A 26,812-nucleotide genomic window follows, 5' to 3' on the forward strand; every position below is an offset into this window, starting at 1 on the left:
ATCACGCAGCAGGGGGCTTGTCCATCCCAGACAACCACCTCAGCCAATCATGGCAAAGTGTGACTTAGGTTTCCTAGGATACCCTGTGCAGGGGGTGACTACACCCCTCCCTCACATTCAGCCCAGCTAGACACCCAGGCGCCTGGAGGAGGGATTCTTGGTAGAAGCCCGCGAAAAGACAGTGAACAAAGAAGGCAAACCTGGTTTGCCACGCAAAGTAAAACACAAGAAGGACTTTAACAAAAAGAAATGGCGAATAAATCTGGCCGGGGCCAAAAGAAGGAGTATTTGGTCAAGCGGGTTTATGTTCGAGGCTAATATAATAGCCTAAAACAATACCACGTTTATATATTACAATCGAGGTAGAAAATTTAGGGTAGATACCACTGCCACCAGCCAAGTCTAAAAAATGTTAAAAGAGCGAAACAATGCTCTAGGAGGTACAAATAAAAAGGGCTAAGGATTAACCCTTTCCAGTACTCCATGTAAGATGGGGTGTACTGGATGTGTGGTTATTTGACTAAGTAAAGTAAATGACAACTTTACCCTTTTCTGGAGGACTGTAGTCAGCCTCAGAAATGGAGTCGGGGGAAAGTCTAAAAGACAACCCTGTGTAACTGCACTGAAGGTGCTGTGTAACACACAAAAGAAGGGGGCTACTGAAGTGGTGTACTCCAGAGTCCACAATCACAAAAACAGTCAAAATACACATGGCAAAACTCAGGTAAGAGTGGGAAAAAGAGGCACACTCTTACCAAGTGGAAAAAAAATAAACTCCAGAAATCCAGCAAAGCTTCTGTGGGACTCACTAGGTGAGGGAAATTAGCCATATAATGAGAATTCTCCCTAACATGGAGTCAATGCACAGTATCCAACACTGTTATGCATTTTACCACAAGCGGTAATTTGAGTTTACATTAGGTTTATAAACCAACGCAAGGAACTAGAACACATAATAATTAGACTGAGGCTAACTTATTTCTTTTTTTTTACACTTTATCAGAAATTAGAATTTGAAAAGATGTAAAGATGTACAACATATGCAATCCACCAAGTTATTTTACACAACAACCCTTGCGATTCAATATGAGAATAAAACAAAACCACAAGTTTCTTTAGCAATGTTCCCCCATAGCAACCAGCCCTTTTTCATACTCCCTTCTTTTAGTGTTGCTTTTTAAAACGTTGTTATCAACAGACCTTGACTCACGGTATCTGCTTTCACAAATTAAACAAAGCTTCAGATGTTTTTAACACTTTTACATGGAATGAGTACACAAGAAAAATATCTGTCTACGTTTATAGATGTGATCCTATCTTTCCTGGCTGCAACTGTCTACAGAATGCAATCGTAATAGAAATCAACACGCCACCAATTTTACTGAAACACACCAACAATAATGATTGATTCTGTGCTGGCACCTCATGTTGGCAAGTGGGGTCAGTTTTTATCTTTGTTGAAATTCGTAGCACTGTCTTCCTACAATAGTGACTAAAGTAAATACACAAATTAAATGTGATTTTAGTTTGTAATATTTAAACAAAGTTGTCTTTATAATGTGTGCCTTTTATTGTAAGTGCGAGACCATGCTTCAGGCATAATGTAAAAGTAATGGTTTTCAAACACCTCGCTAACTGAATGTACAGAAGACTCTGGGGTACAGATGCTCTAGGATTGGAGTTACATTTGGGAGATGGGAGAAGGCAACCATACCTAGGCCCACACTTTAAACCCTCCTTCCTGATAACAAACCACTACTGCTCCCTTATGTCGACAAACCGTGGTCGATTCAATCGTCGATGACCATGGGACCTTCCTGCACTCTGGTGTCATCCTCAATGGTGTCCATGTATTTGGGACAATCATGCACATACTCCCCTACCTGTGCTGGCTTTGCTATGAATGTTGGTGGATTTACATCCTGACACCTCACTACCTCAATGGATGGATTGGACAATATCACCTCATACCCAGACATTCTCTGAGTTGTCAGTGCGGACGTGAACTTTTCTAGTATCATGAAAAGGTGAATGCTCCACATAGAGCATTACTGTACTGCTCACATTGGAAGTGGTCCTGCCTCACTAGGTCTCGAAGACAACTCTAATATGCCAGGGGCTTGTACCCTTGGGGTTTCTTTTGAGTGAGGACAGTCGTCATCACCATGCCATCCAAATGTGAGAACAAATAAAATGGTTGCTTGTAAACCGGACTTGCTAAAATGGGTGTGTGAACTAATGCTTCCTTGAGTTCTGCAAATGAGTCAACCATTTTGGGTGTCTGTATTATGGGGCCCTTTAATATGTGCCTCTTTTGATCCCTGAAGAAGGGGCTTGGTAAATGTGGAATAGCCGAAGACCTGGGCCCTACAATAATTGCACAAACCTAAGAACTACTGCATCTTCTTGACTGTAGTGTGCCGTGTATGGCATCTGCCCTTTCTGGGGTAATTCTCCGACCCTCTACTGATATTATCTGTCCTGAATACACTACTTATTTTGGCAGTACAGCAATTTGTCCTTGTTGACTTTGTATCCTTTCTCTGCCAGTAGTGTCAGAAGTGTCACTGAGTTTGCCCTACACTGGTTCCCCATTTTGCTGCACACCACAAGGTCATTCACATACTGGATGACTGTGCTGAGCATTTGCATGTTACAGAGGTCCATGTGGATCACCCTGTTGAACACACTGGGTGACTCCCAATACCCTTGTAAACGAGTGTGTTGAACCCTGGTCCCGCGGTTAGATATTGTGAATCTGGGTGCAATAGAATAGAGAAGAACTCATTCTTTAAATCAATAACTGTGAAGCATGCTGCTTCTGTGAGGCTGTTAAACAGTATGGTGGCTGGATTTGGTTCAAGTGGAAACTCTGTTTTCACTATATTGTTCAAGGGGCAGATATCTTGAATCCAGCCTTTGATTTCTTCACGGGGTAAAGGGCTGCATAGCACTGGCATTTTGATATTTCCATTATGCCATTTCACCATAATTGTTTTGCTCACCTGATATCCCCGGGGGCGTCTGGAAGGCTCTGAGATCTGGAACCCTGGCCTGGATGCGTAGTTGCCCAGTGCTGAATAATGAATCTGCAATTACAGAAGGGAGGATTTGTGATAACTGTCTCTAATGGGTGAATCTCCCACCTCCCTCTGACCGATTCCCTTCCCACTGGGTTCTTTTCTCACCTTAGTTATTTGTAGGGTGAGCTATCCATCCTGCGTTTCTTGTGCAGGAGTGCTTGACATTTGTTGGGGAGCTGTCTGAGTTGCTTCACTGGTGCAGTATGCCTTCCTTCCTAGGCCTGCTGTGACCCCGAATCTGCTGGTAGGCAAGTAGGTTTGTTAATTGTAAGTCTCTATTTATGGTGGGATTCGTTAATGTCTTTATCTCCTTCTTTTCAGGTGCAAAGGGCTTGATGCTGGCGTGCCGGATGGAGAGGCACGTTTCTAGGTAAGAGAAAACGTGAAGTGCAGCGCCTTTATTGTCTTTTAAAGCTAACCTGTGTTTTCTTCTTCTTCTCCTCACAGACCGCTGTGGTGCTGCGAGTGGATGAGAGCACGATGAAAAACAGGCCCCCGGAATCCGTTAAGGTAAGCACAGCGCTGTGCAGTTGTTAATATTGAAAGCAAACCTGAATAGGTCTCTTTTTCCTTTGCAGATATTGCTGTGGTGCTCCGGGTGGAAGCGCGGCATAGCGCGATGGAATTCAGGTAAGACTGATGGAATCCGATGTTTTGGAAGTTCTAATATTGTTTTTCCTTTTCTCGTTATTGCAGGTTGTGATGTTCGAGCAGCAGCTGTGGTAGCAATTCGCCGGAAGTCCTCAAGCTAATACTGAGTGATGTTTCTTCTTCTCTCGGTTTCCACAGATTGCAGACCGGTTGAGATGCTGAGTGCTGGAAGGTGTTTTCTCAGGTAATGCAGAATAATCTTGTTCTTGTTCTTGCAGGACTACAGGAAGATGCTGAAGACCAGGAGCTGGACACTGTGAGAGTCACGCTGCTGCTTGCAGAATAACGCAAAGCTTGTTCTGCAGTCAGGGTGTGGTTTATATAGCCCTGGTAAAGTAGTACGAGGGAAAGTGGTTCCAGGCCGGCCACACCCAAAACACTAGACTGCATGGCTTGGTTCTTAGAACTAGGCTGTGTGGGTGCTTCCATGTTGGATTTAACGACCCATGTAGTGAATTGAAAGTAAGCCTGGTAAGTATCTCCTTACAGTACATGAGCCTGCTGCCAGATGCACCAGGACTGGCTCCAGGAGCCTTTTTGCTGAAGTCTTGAGGCCCTTGGAGTAATTCTCTAAGGGCCTTGTGGAGCTTGCTTGCGGCACAGCTTGTGGACCCTGACAGTGGTCATGACAATAATGCTTGGAGTGTGTCATAAATTCTCTTGTCGGATTCTCATGACAGTGGGTATTGTTTAACTCGGGGCAACACCGTCTTTTTCTTCACTTTCATCTGGACCACTCCTGCTCCCTTCAATCACCCTCCATCATGGGGCCCACTGGTCCATAGTACCTCTGCTACTTTGTTTTAAATCATCCTGCAAGTGAGCTAATAACTTGTCCTCTAGTCGCATTCTCTGGGGGACCCGCCTCTCTTCAATATGCACCTTACATGGGGTGTATATCTGAACTACCATCCTCCCTCCACTTTGTCCTCTGAGAACAGTAATTTGTCTGTCAAGTCTGTTAGTCTTAATGTTGAGTAAATAAATAGGACCATATATCACTCTGCACCCTCTTCACGCATGTGAGCGCTGAGTCTAAGTATATTGTGAGTATATTGTGAATGTCATTACTGGTGTCATGTATTTCTGTACTGCTAGTCTACACAAGAACTCTGTGGCTAATTGGACTACCTTGTTTTTCATTGTGGGTACCTTGGTACCCAATATAGCAATACTTATACCCCATAAAGGAATAGATTGGGGTGACGCGGTTACAACAGCCCCAGTCTGTCCATTACTTTGTCTGACAAGGAAAATACACCCTCCTTAATGCAGGATTTGCTGGCTCCCGCGTTGACCAAGAACAAGAAATCTTTTTGTCCAATCTTCACTGCTACCCCGGGCTCCTCTTTGGGGTCTTCAGTTGCCGAAAGGATTGGGCAACATGTATCCTCTGTGGGCTGGCCAGTTGAGTAGTTGTGCTTGATCCTGGAAATGGAAACAGGTTACCCCTAAGCACTGCCGCTCCCTTGTAATTTGGCACTGTGTTCTGAGCTAATGATGTGCTGTCCCCCTGGGTATATATTTTTGCTTGAACCTGTAAGGCCTTCTGTTGTACTATCACTTGCTGCAGAGTGCTTGTCTGTCTTGTATAGGCAACTGCAGACCCTGCATGTTGGACGGTCCTTGTGAAGGGCCCCTGCACATCTGGTGGTTATATCTGCACTTGCAGTGGTTGCATCTGTAGCTGCATAGGTTGCATCTGTGGCTGTATAGGTTACATCTGTGGCGGCATCGGTTGCACGTGTACCTGAGTTCCCCCAGATCCCTCTTGGCCCTACTGCAGCTGTTGTCCATGTGGGCACATCCATACAAAGTGACCCCTCTTCCTGCACACAAACCATGGTCCTCCAAATCTGGGTCCCACTGCCACATATCCATACCCCCTCCCTCTCTGTGAATATACTCTGCCCTGTTGATAATATCCCATATGCGAGTAATACCCCCCTTATTAATAATACCCCCTGTGGCTGGTACGCTCCCTGTTAAAGATACCCTCCCTGCTGCTGGAACCATCCTCCTTGCTGTGGATACACCCTCCCTGTGGCAGAGCCACCATGGGGAACCACCATTGTTGGGCGGGAGCCTCTTCAAGCTGCCCTGGGACAATGTTTGTAAGTACAGCCCCTTCCCTGGATATTTTTGCTAATTTCTTTTGCTCCAATTTTGCCTCTGCCTTGACTGCAATTTCTGCTGTGTTTTCTTTCCTGTTTCCTCTTACAAAAGTGTACAATGTGGGTCTGTATCTCTGGCCTTAATCCCAACCACCTTCTCTAAGGATGCTTTCACATTCGTGGGGAGACCCCTGGATAATATGTAATAAAATATTGGTATACATGACCCATTATTGTCGCGTCTCTAAAGTCCACATTTCTTGTATCTGTTGTATGTATTCTGCAGGGTCTTCATCTGTTTTCATTTTTCTGATGCATCTGGGTACATAGTCCTCAATACCTTCCACACGTGAAAGATGTTACTACTCAATTTAACTCTGTCATATCCTGCCTGTTTGTGTATTTTGTCCCAGACTCACCCGTTAAGCTGCAAATAGGCTCTTCATATCGCCTATTGCCTGCCCCGGCAAGCTATACATCAAATTGTCTCTGCCCATGCCCATGATATATTCTGCGCTACTTCCCTGCTCTTCTGTAACATGGGTAGCTGTGAATGTGGTGCAGGGACGGCCCTACCTTATGCGGCACTAGCCATCACCATCAAGTCCATGCTGCCCTCCGATTCGTTCTCCTTTTCTCACGCTCTTTCTCTCATCCTCCTTCTCTCTTCCTTTGTTTTTTTTTCCTTCTGCCTGGCTCCCATTCCTTTCTGTCCCACTGGTGGTCCCGCTGACCCTCGATCCTCCTGCTATTTTTGGACTGCGTTCTCCATCTCATCCTCTGCCGCCTTGAACACTGTTTCTAACTGCTGCTGCACACTTGATTCTGTCGGCTGATACTTGTTGCTGTCCACTAGGTAGTAGTGGTCCTGGCCTGTGTATTTTCCTTCCCTATATCTGTTTTGTCTGTACTGTGGGTGTGTGTACCCTGCTGCAGACTTGAGTGTAAGGTACAGCTGATATGGAGGGGGGTGGTGCAGTGGGCAGCACCATTTTATCACTACCTTTCCCCACATCTATGGTGGGTTCCTCTTTTTTCTCTTCATACAACTTCCATAGGCCTAAAGGTTTTGTCTACTCAGTTTGGTACCTTTATATGCCACCTATAAATATGTGAACATATTTTCTGTCACCTCACTGTCAAATTTTCCTTCTCCTATCCATCCTCAAATACACTGCCCTGCTGTTTCCTGCACCCCCTGGAAATTATACTTTACTATTGTATCTCTATATTAAGGCAATTGAGTGCAAAGATGCTGAAAAGGCATTTCCACAATCTCAATCAACCCAATTGTTCCCCTTGTGTCCACTCCAACTCACTTACCAAAGTCATGAGTGCCTACCTCCTGCCTTGTGTAATTTAGTCTCAAAATGATTAACAACAAGTAAACATGACACACAACCATATATAAGCAAACACCATTCCACTCGCATCTTCCATACAACCTTGTTCACACAAACTAAAATACACTGGTGCTCTCCACAGGCCACACAATCCTTTTACAACCTAATCTATCTTACTATACACCTACCAGGGCCTTCATCCTCGGGTCAACAAACTACTTATATAATCACTAAGCAATACTGTTTTAGTTAAATTGCTGTGATGTTCAGGAACTTGACAAATGTTCAGGGCCATCCATCCATATTTCTGAATTACAGGTCGGTGAAGAACAGTTTTTGAAATGCTTATAATGTTGACGCCATTTAATGTTTCCTCCCTTTTTCCCGAAATGTTTGATGCCTTTTGACGAGAGGGGGTAAAATTAGAGGGGGTTCCCATGAAGTTTGAATGACTTATAAATGTGCTTTTGTTTGACAAAGCTATGTAAATGTTTGCAAGAAGAGTGTAGGTTTGTTGGGATTTTGTCAAGAGGGGGCACAATTAGAGGTGGTTCTCAACATATTTCGATGGCTGATAACGTTGGTGCTGTTTGAAGAATGTGCACAAATATATTTATTTTATTTTTATTTTTGATTTGTTTGACAATTTTTACAAAAAAGAAAAAAAGAAAGAAAAAAGAAAGTCCCACCTTGCACATTGACCACTGTTCCTGATTTGTTTCATTCATTCCTTGAACTGCTCCAAGTCAATATGTTTCATAGAGGAGGCCACTCGGATCACCCAGCGTGTGTTTGTACCACTCGTCAGTGCGGATCACCAGATCTCTTCGTCAAACGATGCAAAAGTTGCCAATCTTTTGCCTAGGTATCTTGATCTAGCCACCTGGGTCCCAGGGCAAACTAATAAAAGATGTCGACTTGTTTCCACTTTATTGTTATCATTGCAATAGCAACATTTGTTAGAAGTGGATTGCCTCATTGACTCCATAACTTCATTAGTATTTAGCTGATTCAGATGGAATCTTAAGAATAGTCTGCTCAAAGTTGTATCTTGGAATTTCTCCAGATAGCCTCTGACTTCTTTCACTTTCATAGGTGTTGTTGGAAAGATCTTAGTCAAACTATAGTTGTTAGCAGTATCAAGGATGTTTATCCAATCCCGTTCAATCAGCTTCTTTACCACTTTGTTTGGATTTGTTAAAAGTATTTCGTCGGAAGCGTCTAAGTCCTTTAACAATTGGTTGTTATTCAGGTCCCAATTTGTCAATATTTGATTCTTGCTGCCTTCCATTTCTTTTTTGACAATATTGAATATTTTTGTTTATTGCGCTTAATGATTACAGACACAATTCTCGCCTAATGTTATGTTATGTTATTTTGTATTTGTATAGCGCCTTGGTTCTAGGTCATTTGGTCGAAAAAAAATGGTCGACAGGACAAATGGTCGACACCAAAAGGTCGACAGGTCAAATGGTCGAAATTTTTTTTTTTGGGGGGGTTTTCACATTTTTCTTTTTTTTTGGGGGGGCCCCCCCAATCCCCTTTTTTTTGCTAAAAACCCCTTTTTTCCCTAAACGAAAACCAAAAATATATATATATATATAAATAAAAAAAATTCGACCATTTGACCTGTCGACCAAATTGTGTCGATCATTTGTCCTGTCAACCATTTGTCTGTCGACCATTTGTCTGGACACCTAGCGCCTTATGTATCATTGGTATGTATGATCTCAAAGCGCTGGTAGGTTGAACACCCTCGGGAACCGCAGTTCAAGTCAATTGAGAGAGAGAGAGAGTCGTAAAGTGTGTGGGCGCACCAGGTATGTGTGCAGCTGGTGTGGTTGTTGCGTGATAGCTGCTTCTTAGCGGTAGGTGTGGTGCTGAGGAGATCAGTCGAATGTGTTCAGTCTGGAGGGTGGACATCCAGACTGAGTTCTGGCTGCGTTAGGCCTGAGAAGACGCCTAAGCTAGCCGGAATGTGCTAGGTAGCTGTGTTTTATTAGGATAATGGGTAGTTTGATGAGTCATGTTAGTATGAGAACAGCTTTACCAAATGTGACATAGTACCGCTGTGTTCTAGTTGAATGGTGGTGTATAGGCGAGAGTAAGCGTAGTAGTGTGATATTGTGGTAATCAGTAAAGTGTATGTGACCAGGCACACTCAATGATGCGGGGAATACCTTCTAACTTGAACTCTAACACAGTGACGCTATTGGGGCATATTTCTAAGTTCAACTCTGATACAGTGACGCTTATGGGGCACACTCACTGATGTTGGGAATACCGTCTAGATTCAACATCAGCACAGTGATGCCATCAGGGCACACTTTCTAAATTCAGCTTTAACACAGTGACGCTGTTAGGGCACACTTTCTAAATTCAGCTTTAACACAGTGACGCTGTTAGGGCACACTTTCTAAATTCAGCTTTAACACAGTGACGCGTAGGGCACATTTTCAATGAGGGCCATCAGGATTGTTTGAGACAGTCTACTCTCCTCCAAAAATAGCTCTTCAGTTTCAGCCAATTTCTTTGCAGAATTAGAGGCATTGCCTCAGTACAATATGTTAAAGTTGTTGTCACCTTGGCTTTAAAGAAGTTTATTACTGGGATGAGTGAGAAGCGGCCATATTTTCTCTCTTGGTTTGTCAAAACGTTCAGTTTGCCCCACATCATTTCTTGCATTGAAGTTTCAGTTGGATTACTGCTCATCATTACTCCTAGGTATTTAAAGCTGCATACCTTCTCCTGTTGGAGTCCTTCAATATACCAATTTGCTTTTTCCGGTATATTTGCATTTTCTTCCAGGATCATGACTTTGGTTTTTATTTTATTCAGTTGCAGGTTGTTACTCTTCAAATAGTCCATCAAGTTATTCACTGACTTTGCAGACCCACTGGAGTTAATTCCATCAGGATGATGTCATCCGCATCTAAGAGTCTTGAGACCTTTGTTCCCCCTATTGTCGGTGGAAAACTTCTTATTTTGGATTCAATGTCGGCATAATCAGTATACAGTTTTGGGGCCAGGGGGCATCCCCGTTTAACACCTCTGGCCCTGCTGATTGCTTTAGACAGAAGGCCTGCTTGGCTGAGTCTGACCCTCATAGTTATATCTTGATACAGGGCTCTAATAGGTCTGAGTCAAGGACGGGGGATGTGGCTTGATTGTGATGTTTGGTGTTAAATCAACACCCCCAATTTCTGATGCCTAGTTTTTGGGGTACGTCGTAGGGGGTGCCGGTATCCATGCCCACTTTTCCAGAGCTGTATCATTGTTGTCTTTTCCTAGATTAGTTGGTGTTTTCATTGATTTGAGGTTAAACGGACACTGATCGACAGTCATTTTCAAAGTGACCACTGACCTGCTGGTCTACGCTCTGAATCTCTCTGGTCTTCGTTTGCTCGTCCTCTTTCACACTGATCACACTCCGTTTGTAATTATTAGAATTGCCATCTTCAGTGTAGGCCCGCTAAGTGTGTTTAGTGTTGATAGTTTCAGTGTCATGTTGACTCAACTGCCTTTACTGGACCTTTCTAGAGGATGCTTGACCCATAGTCTATTTCTTGTCTCATGGACTACTTAACCTTTGAGATTGTTGTTCCCTGGGTACTCTCAGAGTTTATTTGTAGTCATCCTGCGAATCTCGCTCAAATTTCGATTGTTCTTGCTCGATTTCTTTCAAGTCATAGCCACAAATCAATAGGCTTTCTTCTGCCTTTGAAAGTTGATTTTGCATTACTTTTGACGGAATGTGGAGGTAGGAACAATCCTTACGGCCACTCTCACAAGGTTCCACTATCCACAGATCGGCACTCTGAAGATGACACAGCCTCGGAATGTGTCTAAAAAGGCTCATTATGGGGGTCCTATTAAGAGTCATGTCGTCATCTGAGCCGAGTATACGTTCTAATTTAAAGATACACAAACTGTGGATTTTTCGAGTCTTGGCCTTTGGTGTCTTTCCTCTTGTAATACAGTTCTTTCATTGATCGTCTCTCAAGAGGCTTTGCTCTGTATTGTGGTTTCTGGGGGCTTTTGTTCTCAGGAGAGGGGTTAAAGATCTTTCACTCGTAGAATTTTGAAATTAACGCTTTGAAGATTTACTTTTCACAGATGATCTGTTCCTTCCAATAGATACTTCTTGATGTTTAGAGTCTCTACTCTTGGACACAATGCTGTTATTACAGTCCGTCCTTCTCGTTGGTTCCACTTTGGGTCCATGTATGGAGCTTTTGTTGAAGATCTGGGTTATCCTATCTCTCTTAGTCTGCATCGTAATAAAAGGAGGTGATGGTGGTTCAATTATAGACACCTTTTTTCTTGGTTCGACCCTTGAGTCGTTAATATCAAGAATATCTGCTTTCCTTTTTATACTGGGAGCATTGTTCATTTCCGATTCAGATTCTTCAACCATGTATGTGCTCCAGTCAGTCAAATCGACCGAAGAGTCTGCTTCCTCTCCTGCTGTTACGTTAGGGGTTTTACTGCTAATGTCATTCAATTTCAATATAGTTGGAGTCACCTTCTCCGTGCCTCCTTCCTTTGCAGGCGCCTTATCAGAATTTTTGCAAGTTGATTGGTCACCCCGCACTTGTCCCTTCCAACTGAATTTGGGGCTCATTTGGTGAATGTTTTTTTGTGATTTTCCAAATAGTCTGCTTCTCCACAGGCAGCTTTTGATGGCTAAATATATCGAAGCTAAAGTTATTTTTTGCAGTTACTCTTTCCGTCTTTTCACCAATTTCAGATGTGGGTTTAGCAGTGGAGAGAGAATCCTTAGACTCAACAATGATGCAGCCGTTGTCTCTATGCTTCCTACCGTTTACACCAATATTTATCGCTGATGCTGTTGATAAAGTTGGGTCATCCACTATTTGACACTGGATTGTTTTGACTGAATTTGTTGTTTTCTGAGATAGTTCAATCTGCCTCACATTTTGGTTTCAAAATTCAAATTCAGGCTTTTTAGGTTCTCTTTCATCCTGCGTTTGTGTACTTACTGAAATACCAACATTCAATGATTTTGTTGAGGATTTGTTACTTGAACTCGACTCGTCTGGGATGTTGGTACCAGACTCCTGTCTTTAATCTTTTGTTGGTTGGCAATCCAAGTCCTTAACTGTTATATAGCCCCCTAAGTAGTTCAACTTAGTATGCATAAGGGCAATTAATGATGTCCGGTCCCTAAGGGTATCGTTTAGTGCTTCGTAAAGTTTACTAAACGGTGACAGGGATATAGTGACCGTTGACATGATTGTCAATAAATCAGGTTCTTTCTGCGGTGTGTCTTTTGTTGTTGTTTGTGATATGTCACTTAAATGCCTGTTTTGAATAGGGTGTTCGGAGGAGCAAGATTTTTGGCAAACAAAGCCTGGTTGCTCCTGTTCTTTGGTCGAGGCGTTGGATCAATCAAGTCACTCTTTTCATCTACCTGATTCACTGTTCCCAGGGTATTTGCTGTTGCTCCTCGTGGAGATATGTCGGCAGCAACTCTGGTTTCCCTTTGATCTTTCCCCGTGGAAGCAGAAGATGGTAAATTGTGATGATTTATCTTTGCTGTACAGGACTTTGGGCCAACACTGCTTATCAGTGATGTTACATGAGTTGGAGGATGGGTGTGTTGCACCTGTTCTGAATATTTATAGGACAAGTTGTTCAGGGCTTTCCGAAAATGCCATCTGATGGGAGTTGATGTTTTGTCAATCATTTAACTTCTTTTTGCTGTTAATGGGCTTAGGCTTCTCTCTTTTTCTTTGAGTGGCCTTGATTCAGTATACAATGGAAGATCAATCACTTCCAACATTTAGGCATCTGAAATTTCATCCACTCTTGTTTCTGTTGTAAGATCTCTATTCTTAAAAAAACTGTTCAAATAAGGCAACCTTTTAAAGATTTCAAGGAACGTCTCTTGGGACCCACCTTCTTAGGTGGTCTTCTTGATGTTTTACCAATGTAAAATCTTTTGGGTTTGAGCTGTACTTTGACTGTACCCTTAGTACTTGCTTTCAATTAATTTTTTAACAGGGCTACGTTTTCTCTTGTGTGGAGCGCGGCCTCTGGGTCCCGTTCTCGAGATAAAGTATGATGCAGGATCGATAGTCCCGATACCCCAGGTAGTATGTCTGAGGCACCAGCCGCCTCCAGGTGTCTTCTATTTAATGATTTAGTCGTTGAATTTCCTTTCAGAAGATCGTCAGGGGAGTCTTCATTGCCTATTGCAGGAGATATCCAAGAGATTGCTTCCACTCCCAGGCTTTTGTCTTCATGGAGGCGATGTGGCAGCTTAGCTGATAGAGCTGGCAGAGCCTCAACCGTGCTCCTCAAATCTTCTTGCTCTATTATCGGGTGTATTTCAATGTTGAATCTCAATAGAGGCTTAGGGGTTTGTGGTGCCTCCACGCTCGAGGATATTGCCACAGTAAGCACTACTGTTTGGGAGATTTCCCGTTTGGTCTTCAATTAGGATGCCAGTCGGAATTCCAGTCAAATCTCCTTTTGAATTAGCCAGATGTTCAAGTAATAGAGTGTCAGTTTCCACAATTTCCACAATCCGTTGTACCTCTTCAGAGGTGGCGGTTTTATGCAGCCCGTAATCGTCTGCATTTCCTTCCGTATCGGGTAGAGTAGGGTTAACTCTCCCTGCCTCCAGTGGATTCACTGCAGCACTGAGACCAATGAACTGGGCCCCTGGGCACAAAGTTCTCCCTGTTTTCTCTCTCGTTACTCAGTTCCCCGCTTCCCAACCTCGTCGTCCAGCGTTGTGTCAACCAACTGCTGCATGCCTGCCTCCGATGCACACGCTGAGGATTTCTTGCCATTAGGTGCTTTGGGGAGCTAGGTTTAGGGTTCAGCTTCTTTAGAATGGTTTTACATACGTTACTATTAACTGGATCATTGGGGGGTCGTAGCACATGTTTGTTAAAGTCATAGGGGTAGATGGCTCAGATTGAGGGATAGAGGATGAGAGTGCAAGGTTGCACTTACCTGTGCTTTCTTCTTTCCTCTTCCAATCTTTCAAGTCCTTTGGTTCTTTGCAAGTTTTTGTGGATAGATTTGCAGATAGCGCTTTCCACTCTGGCAGCAATGAGCGTAAGGGCATGTGTTGTTTAGCGCTCGCTGCACACCGAGCTTCCTCCACTTCCGATATCAGGCTCGACTCGTCGGCTCCCAGTGCTGACATGACTGCCAGACTGCAGCAACTCGTCAGCAGCTCTGTGGCCGCTCCACAGCCCGGTAAGGCTTATGAGCTGATCCGCCCACAGTTGAAAATGGAAACTGTTGAAAGACTCGGTCTGTAGCACAAAGAGCAACCTTCTCTGCCAGACTGCAGCACCCCGTCAGCAGCTCTGTAATATTTGCACAAAGGTTATAGACCAAACTTTCAAACTTTTAATGTTTGTGCAAAGTCTGAATGGATTTTGTCAAGCGGGGCCTAAGTTAGATCACTATATTTACTCAAAAACCTGCTTCTCACTGATACAGTCTTGGATGTCCAGTGCATACTTAAAGCTCAACCCCTCCAAAACCAAATTCTTACTCCTCACCAGCAACACTGAACACCCAGACATACACACCTGGCTATCAACCATAAAGCAAGAGGGTTTCCGTTGGGAAGGGAGCACATACATCCCACTCCCCTAGGCTCTTTAAGGTGAGATAAGACACATTGAAAGAACTATAATAAGCCAGGGGGCATGCTAAGGGACCCCACAAAATCATAATATTGTATGCGATTTAAACATTTAGACATAATGTGCGTATACAAGAAAACACATTTTGCAGATGTTAGTAGCCATAGTTAAAGCACAGGGCCTGCACTGCCATGCAGTATTCAGTGTGTTAGGTACAGGCCGCGAGCATGAAGGGGACATCTCGATAGCCCCAAGCGTTGAGGAGAGAGGCTCACGTTGCCAACTTCCACAGAAACGCTTCTTTGTTTTAAGGTTGTTTCCAATATATTTGTTTTGAAAAGAATGTGCCCTGCAAGGCCACCCGACAGAGCTGGGCGCCTTGGTGTATGTGTTATCACAAACACGCCAGAGCAGACTCCTGGCTAGCGCCCACCTAACTACGAGTTATAGCCCCTACAACTGCCGTAGTCCAGAGACCCCAGGATTCCAGGACACCAGTTGACCCCAGACCACCGATCATAAACCAATCAACCATAAAAAATCTGAGAGTATGGTTATTTTACCTTTTTCTTTCACTATCACATGATTTGTTGTCCGAGTTACAGGGAAGAATACATTATAGTTCAAAAGCGAGGGTGGAAGCCTTGGGTGCTAATGACGCGATCGGGAATGAGTGAAGGATGTGTGGGTTGGTTTGACCTCGAGACTCGCCCTGTGCCAGTCCCCGAGTCTGCCAGGGAGCACTATATAATGATAGAGGTGTATTGTTCACAAATGTAACATATTGCTTCTTCATCCTTGGTTACTTGGCAACGATGAGCCTAACAGAACCCACATGATGGAAGACGGGTGGACTGGGATGGGACCAATGGCTTGGCATCCCCTATGGAGCAGGCCAACCATGTATAGGGTCGCACCAACCAGCCAGGCCGGCTTTCACTGTATACGATGACGTCACTTATGAAGCTATGCAAAAGATTCTGCTTGCACATTGTTCGGCAGAACGTTCTCATGCCGCAGAGTTCTTTGCTGGTGTTTTTCTGCTTTGTGGAAATAAACACTTGTTACCTTTGCACGCGCATCCTAGCCTTTTTCCAGAGCAGGTTGTATTTTTTCTGGTGTGAGCGTAAAGGGGCGTGCCTTTACTTCACACCAAATGTCAACTGCAGCACCAAGTCCCTTGAGTTCCACAGCAACAAACACCTCTCCTTCAAGACACACATAGCTATGAAAACTCAGACCTCATGGTATCAGCTCTCCCTCCTATGGAAAGACAATCCCTTGCTCCATCCAGACAGCTTTAGATCCACTGTTCAAGCACTGGTCCTATTGCAGCTGGATGGGGGCAATTCTCTCCTCAGAGACCTCCCATCTTCATCCCTTGTGCCCCTGAGAAGTGTCCTACACGCTGCTGCATGCCTCATCAAGGGTCTATGCAGATATCACCACATCACCCTGCCCCTCATAGACCTTCACTGGCTCCCACTGCACACACAAATCACGTTCAAGTCTTCCTGCATCATCTATAAGGCAGTTGCCCTCAAGTAATGCTATCTCGTGGAGAAACTCAGGATCTCTGGCGGACAGTGCACTACCGGAAGCCGCCAGGACATGTGCAGACTTAAGACCTACCACTAAAAAAAGAAAAGGGCCAGAAAACATTCCTTTGCTGCATACGCCCTAAGACCATGAAACCTCCTCCCCGTCAGCATCAGACTTGCTCCCACTCTCCTACAATTCAGAAAACAACAAAGACCCATCTCTTCAAGGAGACTCTCCTCAACACATATGCCAGAATGTTGCCCACGCGCCACCTGATTTGCTAGACACCATCTGCCCCTCTCCTCCCCACCGCCCTGTACACTAGCCCCTGCCCTGTACACTAGCCCCTGCTGAATATCTGTTCTGTTGTATACCTCTGTAAAGCGATCTGTTGCTTCTCAAAGTTATGTCTGTGCCCAATAAATACCATAAACATAATAATAATAATAATAATCATAATGTGCCTTTAACAAAGTTATTGAAATGAATTTCATAGGTTTTTATTAGTCCAACTTAAATATAACATCCCTTTAAAACATTTAATTCAGTGAATTTCATAGTTTTTTTTAAATTAGTGCAAATTAACCATAACGTCCCTTTAAAAAAGGTTTTTCAATGAAATTCTTAGGTTTTTATTAGCGCCCTCTGCATATTTTGAAACACTACCTTTCTATCCCGCACACTAGCCATGGCCTTCGCCATGACAATTGGCCCCACCCTAAGCCGTGACCCTTTTACATGTTGCCCCCATAGCTTTCTTCCGGTCCCACTAGCCATGGCCTTTGGCCACACCCATTACCGCCCACCTCACAGTAGCTGTAACATTCCCCTTTTTTTGTATTTATCTAATTTTTTTAATTCTCTCTTTTTTAAAACAACCTTTTCCCCATAACCGCGGTTATCAATGTACTTCAGATAACCATGGTTATCGATAAATGAACACAAATAACCATGGTTATCCATCAAAAGTGCACAAAATCCAAACCTCTTACCTGCCCTCCCAGGCACTCACCAACTTCCCCCCTCCTCGTGCCATGCTCCCCCCACTCCTGTCAAGTACCTTTCCCTCCCTACCCCTCTCCCATTCCCCCAACACTCATCCTTTCGTCTGATGCACGTTCATTCCAGATCTAGTTTTGTATCATAAGCACGGTTATCCCGCCAGAAAAGCCCAGTTATGTGAAAACGCTGGAGCTCTGAACTTGGTACCTAGCCCCCCCCCCCTAGCTTACCAGTTTCACATGGTGTCCCCTTACCAACTCCCCACCTCCACCTCTATCTTGATGCCATTTCATCTATTTTGTCTACTTTTTGTTTTCGGTTAACCCCAGTTATACCCATTATAACCTCAGTTATCTCTCAGATTGATAAAAAAAGAAATGGCTGCTTTTTAATTTCTGAAAAGCCTTGCTGGTACATTGTGGAACACATAAGCAGCTATAATATTGGGAGAAGGGGGCCCCCCCTTCTCTGTTAAATATTTTAACAACTACCTGACAGAATATCCCCAGCCTCCTCCTGTTGGAGCACCAACGCCAATGCTAAGGTTTTAAGAGCAGGGACGGGGGTCAGTTCTCTGTTAAATATTTTTAAAACTGCTGGATGAATTTACCCCAAACCAGTCAGGAGATTAAGTGTATGTGTTGTGCCCAAATTATTTCTTTTTGGTCCAAATCTGTCAAACGTTTTTCATGCAACGGCTGTTCAAAAACTGCACTATTTCACTATGGGAAAACATGTGAGTTTGGCTGAAAACTGTGTTTTTATCTTTTCTTAGTAACCTTTAAATATTTTGACAAATTGTTCCCAAAATGTCTAGTTTGTTGTGTCCTTGACAAGCGCTTGATTTAGAAAATGTCATCCAAATCCCCCATACTAGGCAAAGGTTATTAGCCTCTCAGCGTCTTCAGCTGTAAAAAGCCCTAAGGCTGATACAAAGATTTTAAGGAACAGGGCATCCCCTTCTCTGTCAAATATTTGTAAAACTACTGGATGAATTTACCCCAAACCAGTCAAGAAATGTATGTCAAGTCCTTGGTCCAAATCTGCCAAGAGGTTATAAAGCTACACCTGCTAAAAATAGCACTTTCTCTAATCAATAATAAATTAATGGCTGGAAACTATGGAACTGTGGTGTTTTGTTTTCTGAATAACTTTATCATTTTATAACATATTGTTCTCGCAATGTGTAGTTTGAGGGGTGGGGGGAGGGGGCGCCTTGACAATCTGTTTGTTTTGAGAATTTCATCCAAATCCATCCAGCAAGTAAAAAGTTATTCCCAATAGAATTTTAGGGAACAATGCATTTTGCATTTCTGAAAAGCCTGTAAGCCTCTCTGATGCAAAGCACCATATAGCTATACTTTTGGGCGAATTTTGGCACCCCGTTTTGGCATTACAACTCACTTTCCTATTCCCACTATAGCCTACTAACCCACCCACACCCTCCCTTTTTTCCACTCCACTCCTTTTCAGATCTGCCAGAGTGCCTGGGGACCCCTCTGGTGGTGACGGTGCGTGGTACAAATACCTTTAACATTAACATTATGTATACAGCCCTGTCCACATGACCCGCTGTGGTGGCCCGGCCGACGACATGGACTGTCCCACAGTCCTCTCTTGGGTTTTCACAGGGTGATTTCCTCCCAGGTTGCCAAGGAGTATCAGGGAACCTAGGGCGAATGATACATACAGGGCTAATGGGGTATGCCGTTTACTTCCATTAGGTCCAGCATCACAGAGCAAGTGATTTGTACCTGGTCTGCCCCTAAGGGTTAACCCAGTCCCAAACTCTTGCCTTAAGCATGGAACTTCATTTCAGAAAGGAAAACTGTAATTTCAATTATATTAACACTAACAGTACCACCCGGCATTACACCAGGTCTGTAGCTGACATGCAAGTGGGGGTCTGGTATAGACCCTTGTATGTTTTATTGTGTCATAACTACTTATTTTTGATTAAACGCAAAATTGGCAATCTGCCAAAATTGCCTATACTAATAGCAGAAGGCCGGACCCTGTTTCACACCTCTGCAGGGCGAATGGGTGGGTTTGTCAAATTTCACTATCGCCAGTACACCTCAGACTGGTATGCCGACCTTGGGCCAACATTTCAGCCCACCAACTGTTATGGGGCTGGAGCCAACCCAGAAAATACAAACAAACATTCACAAATATAAATATTTATATAGATGAGTTTGACTTGTCTCACAGCTTTGAACATTCTTCAGGCCTCAAAGGTATTTGCTTCATTTTTTTATGCAGGTTGATGACAGTATATCCAACTCGCCGGAAACTGCTGTGATTGACAGTCCTGACGGCAAAGGTCACAATTTGAAAACCACAGATAAACAGGTAAAGCACTGTACGAGAAAGAGGAGTCAGAATAGGTTGGACTGTACTATGCTGTACTGCTGTACTCACAATGGAACCAACCTATTGAAGAACATCATGTGACTATATCATATAAGATTATGGGGGAAATGGACTGCGCAGTTGTACCCAGCAACCATATAAGATGAAAGCCACATGTAACTATATGGCGAGGCAATACTATACATTATGCTCAGGCAGGATTTCCAAATTAACAGAGACCATGTGAGAATACAGTGCATGAAGTGATAAAGTAGAATTGTGTAATGGCCTGAACTTCTCCTGAGATCTATGAGGGCCATGTCACTTCACCCTTATAGAATGGGGCATAGCTAATGTTCGTATCCTACCACATGTCCCACTGACATCTCAAACCAGAATCCATAATTAAACCTGGGTACCAAAATGTTCACTTACCAGCAATAAAAGTCCAGAGAGTGCCCCCCAGATGGGGGAGGGGGACTGTGTGATTGTGTTTTGGACTGAATCGCTAGGCATGCAATGATCATATGTTATGTACTTTACATTTCTTGATAAAAATATATAGGATTCTTGAATTATTTTTAATATCAATGCAGATTGAATAGCGGGAGAATACATTTAATAGAATTTGAAATTCTTGATGAAGTAATGTCGGATATTCATGCTAAATATAGTCGCTGTTTAATATTGGTTTCTGGTGATCTGACTGTCCAATATGAACCTCATCCTCCTACTTCTGATCCTTCACACAATGAAGACGGTTCATGGCATATTCCTGATCTTGAAGCAACTTAACCAAAATCATAGCATCCTGGTGTTCAGAGATTGGCAGATCCTCTTTCGGAGTTAAGTCTTAGAGCAGGAAATTGATGTTTGCTGGATGATTGGCGGGACCCGTTACTTTTCATAGAGCAGGAGTTTAATCATGCATTGATTATATTCTTATCAACATCACCAGATGGCACTAAGCAAAGAGTGTATCGATGTCTAGGAGACTAAAAAAGTGAATATGACCTTATTTGTGTCCATAGAAAATGTGATGCATACAGAAATGGATATTACTGATTTTAAGGAGACAAGGGATTAGACAAACAGGCATTGCCATTAAATGTTTCAGACTTTCTAGATTTGTGTTTTGTTGCCCAGAATTCCTGTACAAAATTGATTGGTATTTAACGGTTATATTTATATGAAATGTCTTCATCATGTTCATTGTTTGCATTTCATGTACTTTATGAAAACTTTGATTGATGGCGACTGAAGTAGAGTCACTCGTTAAAAGCCGAGCTGCGGCTCAGATTCACAGCCCTGTCACAGCTGCCCAGAGATGTTTGGACTTTACACGGGACAGCTCAGCTTGTCCACATTTGGTATTCTGGTCTAGATTTGATTTGATTTGTTTTTGAGGCATTTATAATGCGCACTGGGCAGAATTAACCACATCTAGGCACCGATGATAACCAATAGATGAGGGTACACTTGAAAACAACAGCACATACACAATGAAATCAGTATCATCATGTAGAAGTGATCTAAAAAGAAAGGTGTGCAATGATTGGCAAACCTGCATAACACAATACTTTGTTTTTAGCTCTAATGGAAGACTTTTCCAAAGCTTGGGACCATGAAGACCATCTGTCACCCTTGACAAACAACGGGGTGGGGGGGGTGAGACCACCACCAATAGAAATGTATGGGCGGAGGGTAACATACGCAGAGGCTGATAACTTTTTTGGCCAGACATGAAGACATTTTCCAAATGATTGAAAGAATCCAGTCACAATTTAGCGGGATGACCTATTCTCTCCCATGCTTATGCAACTGTGATGATTGTCAGGTGGTTACAGAGAAAAGACTTACCCAGTAGCATGTGTATACGCTGTATGAGCGTCAGTGTGCTGCGCTAGCTCTTAACACCATCAAAACACTCTATTCTAGCCTGATCATTTCTTACTCAACCATTTAACCATCAGTTAGAGGATGCAACCTCCTGTTGCTATGTCACCACATTCCGTTTTCCCTACCCACCTAAACTGAATGACATTCCATTAGTGAGGTTATGAGCATCTCAAACAGAACCTATTTTATTTTGGGTATTTCATGAGTGCTGTCCTAGCTTCAGAGGCAGCACAACATCAGCGGTTAATGGAATAAGACATTGGTGGTAAAGTTACAACAGAGCTGCATTGTGGTATTAGGGGTGTTACAATTAATGCATGAGGAGAGGTGAAGGTCTAATGTTGACGAGTTTGAGGTTCCAAAGTATGGAGCCATAGTGCCAGAAAGACTGTGGGCTGTTTTGTTTAGGTTTTTTGTATTTATGCAGCTCTAATCCGAATGGGTACTTGTTTCTTGTGGAGCGTTAGACACAGGAGAGGGTGTCCTTTTCAGCTACTTAGAGGGAGCATGTAAGGTAAGGTGAAAGCTTTGAAAGGGATACAGCTGATCTTGAAGGCCATGCTTGCTTGTAGATGCGCCCAATGTAGTTCGAGTGTAGTCGTAATTAAGTCAATGTGAGGTGGGCTGCAGCGTGGAGGATGCTGATCATTGGTGGCAAGGTGGAAGTGCATAAGCCAGTGAGCCTGAAGTTTCCACTGTTCATCTGAGAAAGTACAGGGATCAGAAGTTAGTGACTGCCTACTACAATCTAGATCATAAATGTAACACAGAACTCATGCAATATAACCCTGATCCTTCTCTTCAATCTGCTTTCCATCTTTTAAACATGGCTCAGTCAGTGTGGATGCCTTCTGCGTGGGAGCGCCCTATGGAGCAGATTGAATGACTGAAGAGAACATAAAACCTATATTTGATTTGAATAATACATATATTGCACCAGCAAAAACACATGATAACATAATTAAAGATGTAATTCGTCAATTTGATACATTGAATATTGAGATTGTGTGATCTCAATCTTAGCGAGCAATTTTCAAATGTTTGATGATGAATTGTGCAAATTTCCATAATCAGCGTTAAATGAACATTTTAAAAATAGGCCAATTATTACTCATTTTTATTTTAAATCATCATTTTCCAAAGGCGAAGCCTGCAATTTTCAAATGTTTTAATAGTAGCACAAGTTGTGAGAAACCAGAGGGTGTCTCACTTATTAGTTCCCAGGGACTTGTCATCCCGGTGGCCAGGACACGGCCATCGCTTTTGGATCCAGTTCCTGGGGGTGGACCAGTGCGGGAAGATCACCTGTGTGAGGGGTCCTCAGGGAGTGGGGTTGGGACATCCGCTGGTGAGACTCATTATTCCCCCCTTTAACACCTTTACAGATAGCATATCTTGAGACTTCCACACCCCCCCCCTTCCCTACACGAACACTTCCACACTGACAATACGCTCTGGGGAAAGGCCGACTCACACCTGAGCATTACATTGGACATGTCCCGCTAATCAAGTCAGGCAAAGTCAGGCGCTTGACTTTAATCACATGCATACCCATTAACTCTCCCAACATGTATAAAAGGCGGTACATAGAGTCACACTTTAAAGCAAGGTGGAAAACGAGAAGGAGCAGAACTTCTGGGGTGAAAACAAACCTACTGGAGCAAAGCGACCGACAGAGGACGAGAGCTAAGGGTAGAGAAACCCAAAAGGTCCATGCAGGAGGTCATTGCCTCCAAAGAGCCATGAAAGATATGCAGCGAAGAACAAATCCCAGACAAAAAGACTGCATTGTGTTTCGAGGATGCCAGCAACCCTCCCGGGTAAACAACAGAGTTGGGGAGGCAAGGCCAAGCCTGTGGTATTAACCTCGACTCGTGAATTAAAACCACACAGATAAGAGAGGAATGCACACAGCTCGTGAGTTGGCGAGCGACATGAAAGGCTGGTGTGTGTGTTAAGGAAAGATTGACGTTACAACGGTATATCTCACAATTGAAGGCTGCACATGTGTAAATGAGGCACAAAGGAAGGCAGACCTGTGGCAAACTTTAAATTACTGATAACTGTGAAGCCAGTGAGACAGAGTAGCGGATTGGTCCGATGAAAGGAAGGAGGCCACTCGAAAGTCTCAGCGAAATGAGAAATGTTTTGTTATAAAGCATCAAAGTGAACAAACTCTGAAAAGTTCATTCAAGATGAACCGCGGCAAAAGGGGAAGTGAAAAGGTGAATGCTTGAAGAGAAAGATTTCTTTGAACATTTGTGCTTAACTACCAAGACCAATGGACACTGGAACAAATAACATAAGAGTATGAGCTGAGGAGAAAGTCAAAGTGGTTTCAGCGGACGTCTATGGTAAAAGCCTTGCAAATTCGAAAGTCCTCGACATCAGTGAAAGGTCCGAGCCCCAACGGAGGGATACCGGAAGTGTAATAAGTTAGGGGAGGGGAACCTCTAACAAATGTGAATGAAGCTTGGGGAAGGGAACCCGTGCAAGTGCTGTGATTCAGAGGACTGAGCCCGGCTGAGGGAATGCTATATGAACTGTTGAAGCTTTGAGAGGTCCGAGCCTGATGGAGGGAGACCTACATGAACGTTTTTGGGTTGAATTGTGAAAGAACTTTTGGAACGCTGGAATACGTGACTTTAACGTGGAAGGCCAGGAGGGCATCGATTTAGGTTTTGAACTGCTTTGTTTTGAGAAGCTGAGCCAGAGTGTGTCATCCTGTCTACAGGGCTACAGGGGCCTCCTACCTCTTTGCTCTCCAACATGGGGAGGAGAGCTGACTCAGTAAATTTGATCCTTATGTTATAACACTCATTTTCCTTGCCATACATATTCCCCCTGATACACTTTTTGTTTAAGACATAGGGGAGGCAGTAGGTTTTGTTACTATAGGCCATTTTGATTTGACAGAGACTGACTAGGACTGTGTTTTCTTTATTATTTGATAGTAGAGACTATTCCCATCATAGCTAGGGCAAAGCAGGAGTTTTTCCAAACCCTGAAAACTAAATAAAGGTTTTGATACTTGCACCTCTTGTGTCAGTGTCATACTTGTAATACGATGCCTCCCTTACAGTAGGGTGAATAGTATGACTGTGCTTCTCTATACCGTTTATTGGTATAGAAGTTAAGTATATTAAAAGCATATGTGTGCCAAGTACAAAAACCTTACTACGACTGATATCCCCCTAATTAGTGAAAAGATTAAATTGGAGAGTTAGTTAGGTATGGTTCCGCACCATGACAAATGGAATAAAATCATGCGTATATGACGGTATAGATTTTTTGTTTCAAAAAACCTTTATGTACTTCGATACAGTCCTAGTACATCCTAGGTTTAGTCTCGCTTGCCTAAGCCAACATTAACCAAAGGTGGCACATGCTAATGTTTCACCCTGATGCATATTTCATCAAGGCGTAGCTGTAAATATACACCAAACAAACCAAATTCCTTGTTTCAAATTACAGGCACTTGTGTGTTAGTAACATTGTGTAAAACATTCCACTAGTTATCTAAGTATCCTGACATTGTTCATTCACAATCTTTGGATGTTAGAAACCCTGATTAGTCAACATATTTGCCACTTTCCAAACTTTTTCATGTGTTTGTATCCCATTGCCATTTTGTTGTTACATTGGTTAGTTACTATTCCTATGATCAAGCCCACTTCACAAAACCATGAAGGATTGTTTATAGGATGCCTTACCTCTCTGTTCCGGTGCAAGATGGGTTTGTGGGGGAGGCAGCCTGCAACAAGTCTGAGTCGTGATGCCAAATCTTCCTGAGGACTCCCTTTAGTGTAGAAATATGGATTCTGCACTCAAAGGTGAACCTATATTTGGTGGAAGGTGCTGTCTTGAAGAGTTTATTGGGCCTTTCTGTCAGGCTGGTAATATCCACATCCAACGCAGGAGCTGCTGAGTCCCACGATCCCACTAAGATGTCTAGCTCACAACTAAACTGAACAGCTGAGTACTAGACACCCTTGGGGGGAAGGGGGAAAAGTGGATAAAATAACACATCAGACACTGGATCTTCTATCTTCATCCGGTCTCTGCATGAATGAAAATTGTTAAGCATTAAATAATATTACAAAACTAAACAACTATTATTTTATGAATATCAACAATCCTACTTGAATACCCTCTGCAAAGAGCCCAGAGGATGATAATTATTTCTATATATTTTTTTTTACTTTTGAAATAACTCTTTTACCCTAAAGCAAACTTTGGTGGTCATGTTTCATAACTGTGCTGCTGAAAACCAATGAACTGAATGTCATTTCAAGTGACTAAACTGATGGAGGTTCCTTGTGGAAATAAATGAACTTGAAGAAAAGAAAATGTGTTTCCAAACAATGTCAATAAAACTGTGAACACAAACTCCAGAATGTCTCAAGAAGATGAGTCTTTTGAATGAAGCACACTTGAAAAAATAGTTGAAAACACAGAAATAATCTTTTGTTTTCCTTAAAATGATACTATTTCCTTAATCAGTTCATTCCATTTCATTTTCCTCTCTTTATGGAAATAGTTCAACAACCAAAGGAAATACCATTTAATATTGAGTGCAGCTTTAAAGTAAAGTTATTCCTCAAAAAACGTCTTTGCATGTAATGAGATGCATTTGGAAGATTCCTCATATAATATGGTACACAAGTCTTATATATTTTCCTCTTTGTTAAAAATACCTTGGCTCAAAAATAAATATCCTTCTTTGTGCTGCTTTTAAAAAACAAGGTTGCCTGTGCAGTCATTAACTTTAATTGCCTTTAAATATCATGTTTTCATGACTTAATCTCTGATGAATGAGTTTGCCATGTAAAAACACTGGCTTCACAACACGACGTCTTTTAATGAATTAAACATGCAGGCTTACCTTGTTTTCTTTAAACAAGAATGAGTTCACCTTTTTTCGTCATCCAGAATGCGATCTGACAATGTAAGTGCAGTGTTTAATAAACAGTTTCTTGTGCGCGCGCACGCAATCAACTTTTGACTAGAGCTCCCCTGGTTTTCCAATGTCAATGTTAAAAAAAAGACAAAGCTTTAATCCTTGCACTTTAGAGGAGAAAATAACAGAAGATAAGGCTAACTTTGGCAGTTCAATTAGATTAATTACATAAAAAGTACTTAGCTTATTTTTTGCTTTAGAAGACCTCACAGCGTTTTCTTCCACAGGGAAA

The 26,812-nt window shown here is 42.8% G+C and overlaps 1 protein-coding gene across 1 annotated transcript in view; it reads left to right on the forward strand.

Annotated features, from left to right (window-relative positions):
• Window positions 1-26,812, forward strand: part of LOC138579547 (microtubule-associated protein futsch-like) — a 1,023,262-nt gene that overhangs the window by 692,548 nt on the left and 303,902 nt on the right. The window contains exon 14 of the mRNA XM_069650064.1: window positions 19,632-19,721. Within this exon, the coding sequence (XP_069506165.1) occupies window positions 19,632-19,721 (90 nt within the window). The remainder of the gene's footprint in view (window positions 1-19,631; window positions 19,722-26,812) is intronic.

Source organism: Ambystoma mexicanum, chromosome 1p, assembly GCF_040938575.1.
Source record: "Ambystoma mexicanum isolate Mex_15411 chromosome 1p, UKY_AmexF1_1, whole genome shotgun sequence".
Classification (NCBI taxonomy): domain Eukaryota; kingdom Metazoa; phylum Chordata; class Amphibia; order Caudata; family Ambystomatidae; genus Ambystoma; species Ambystoma mexicanum.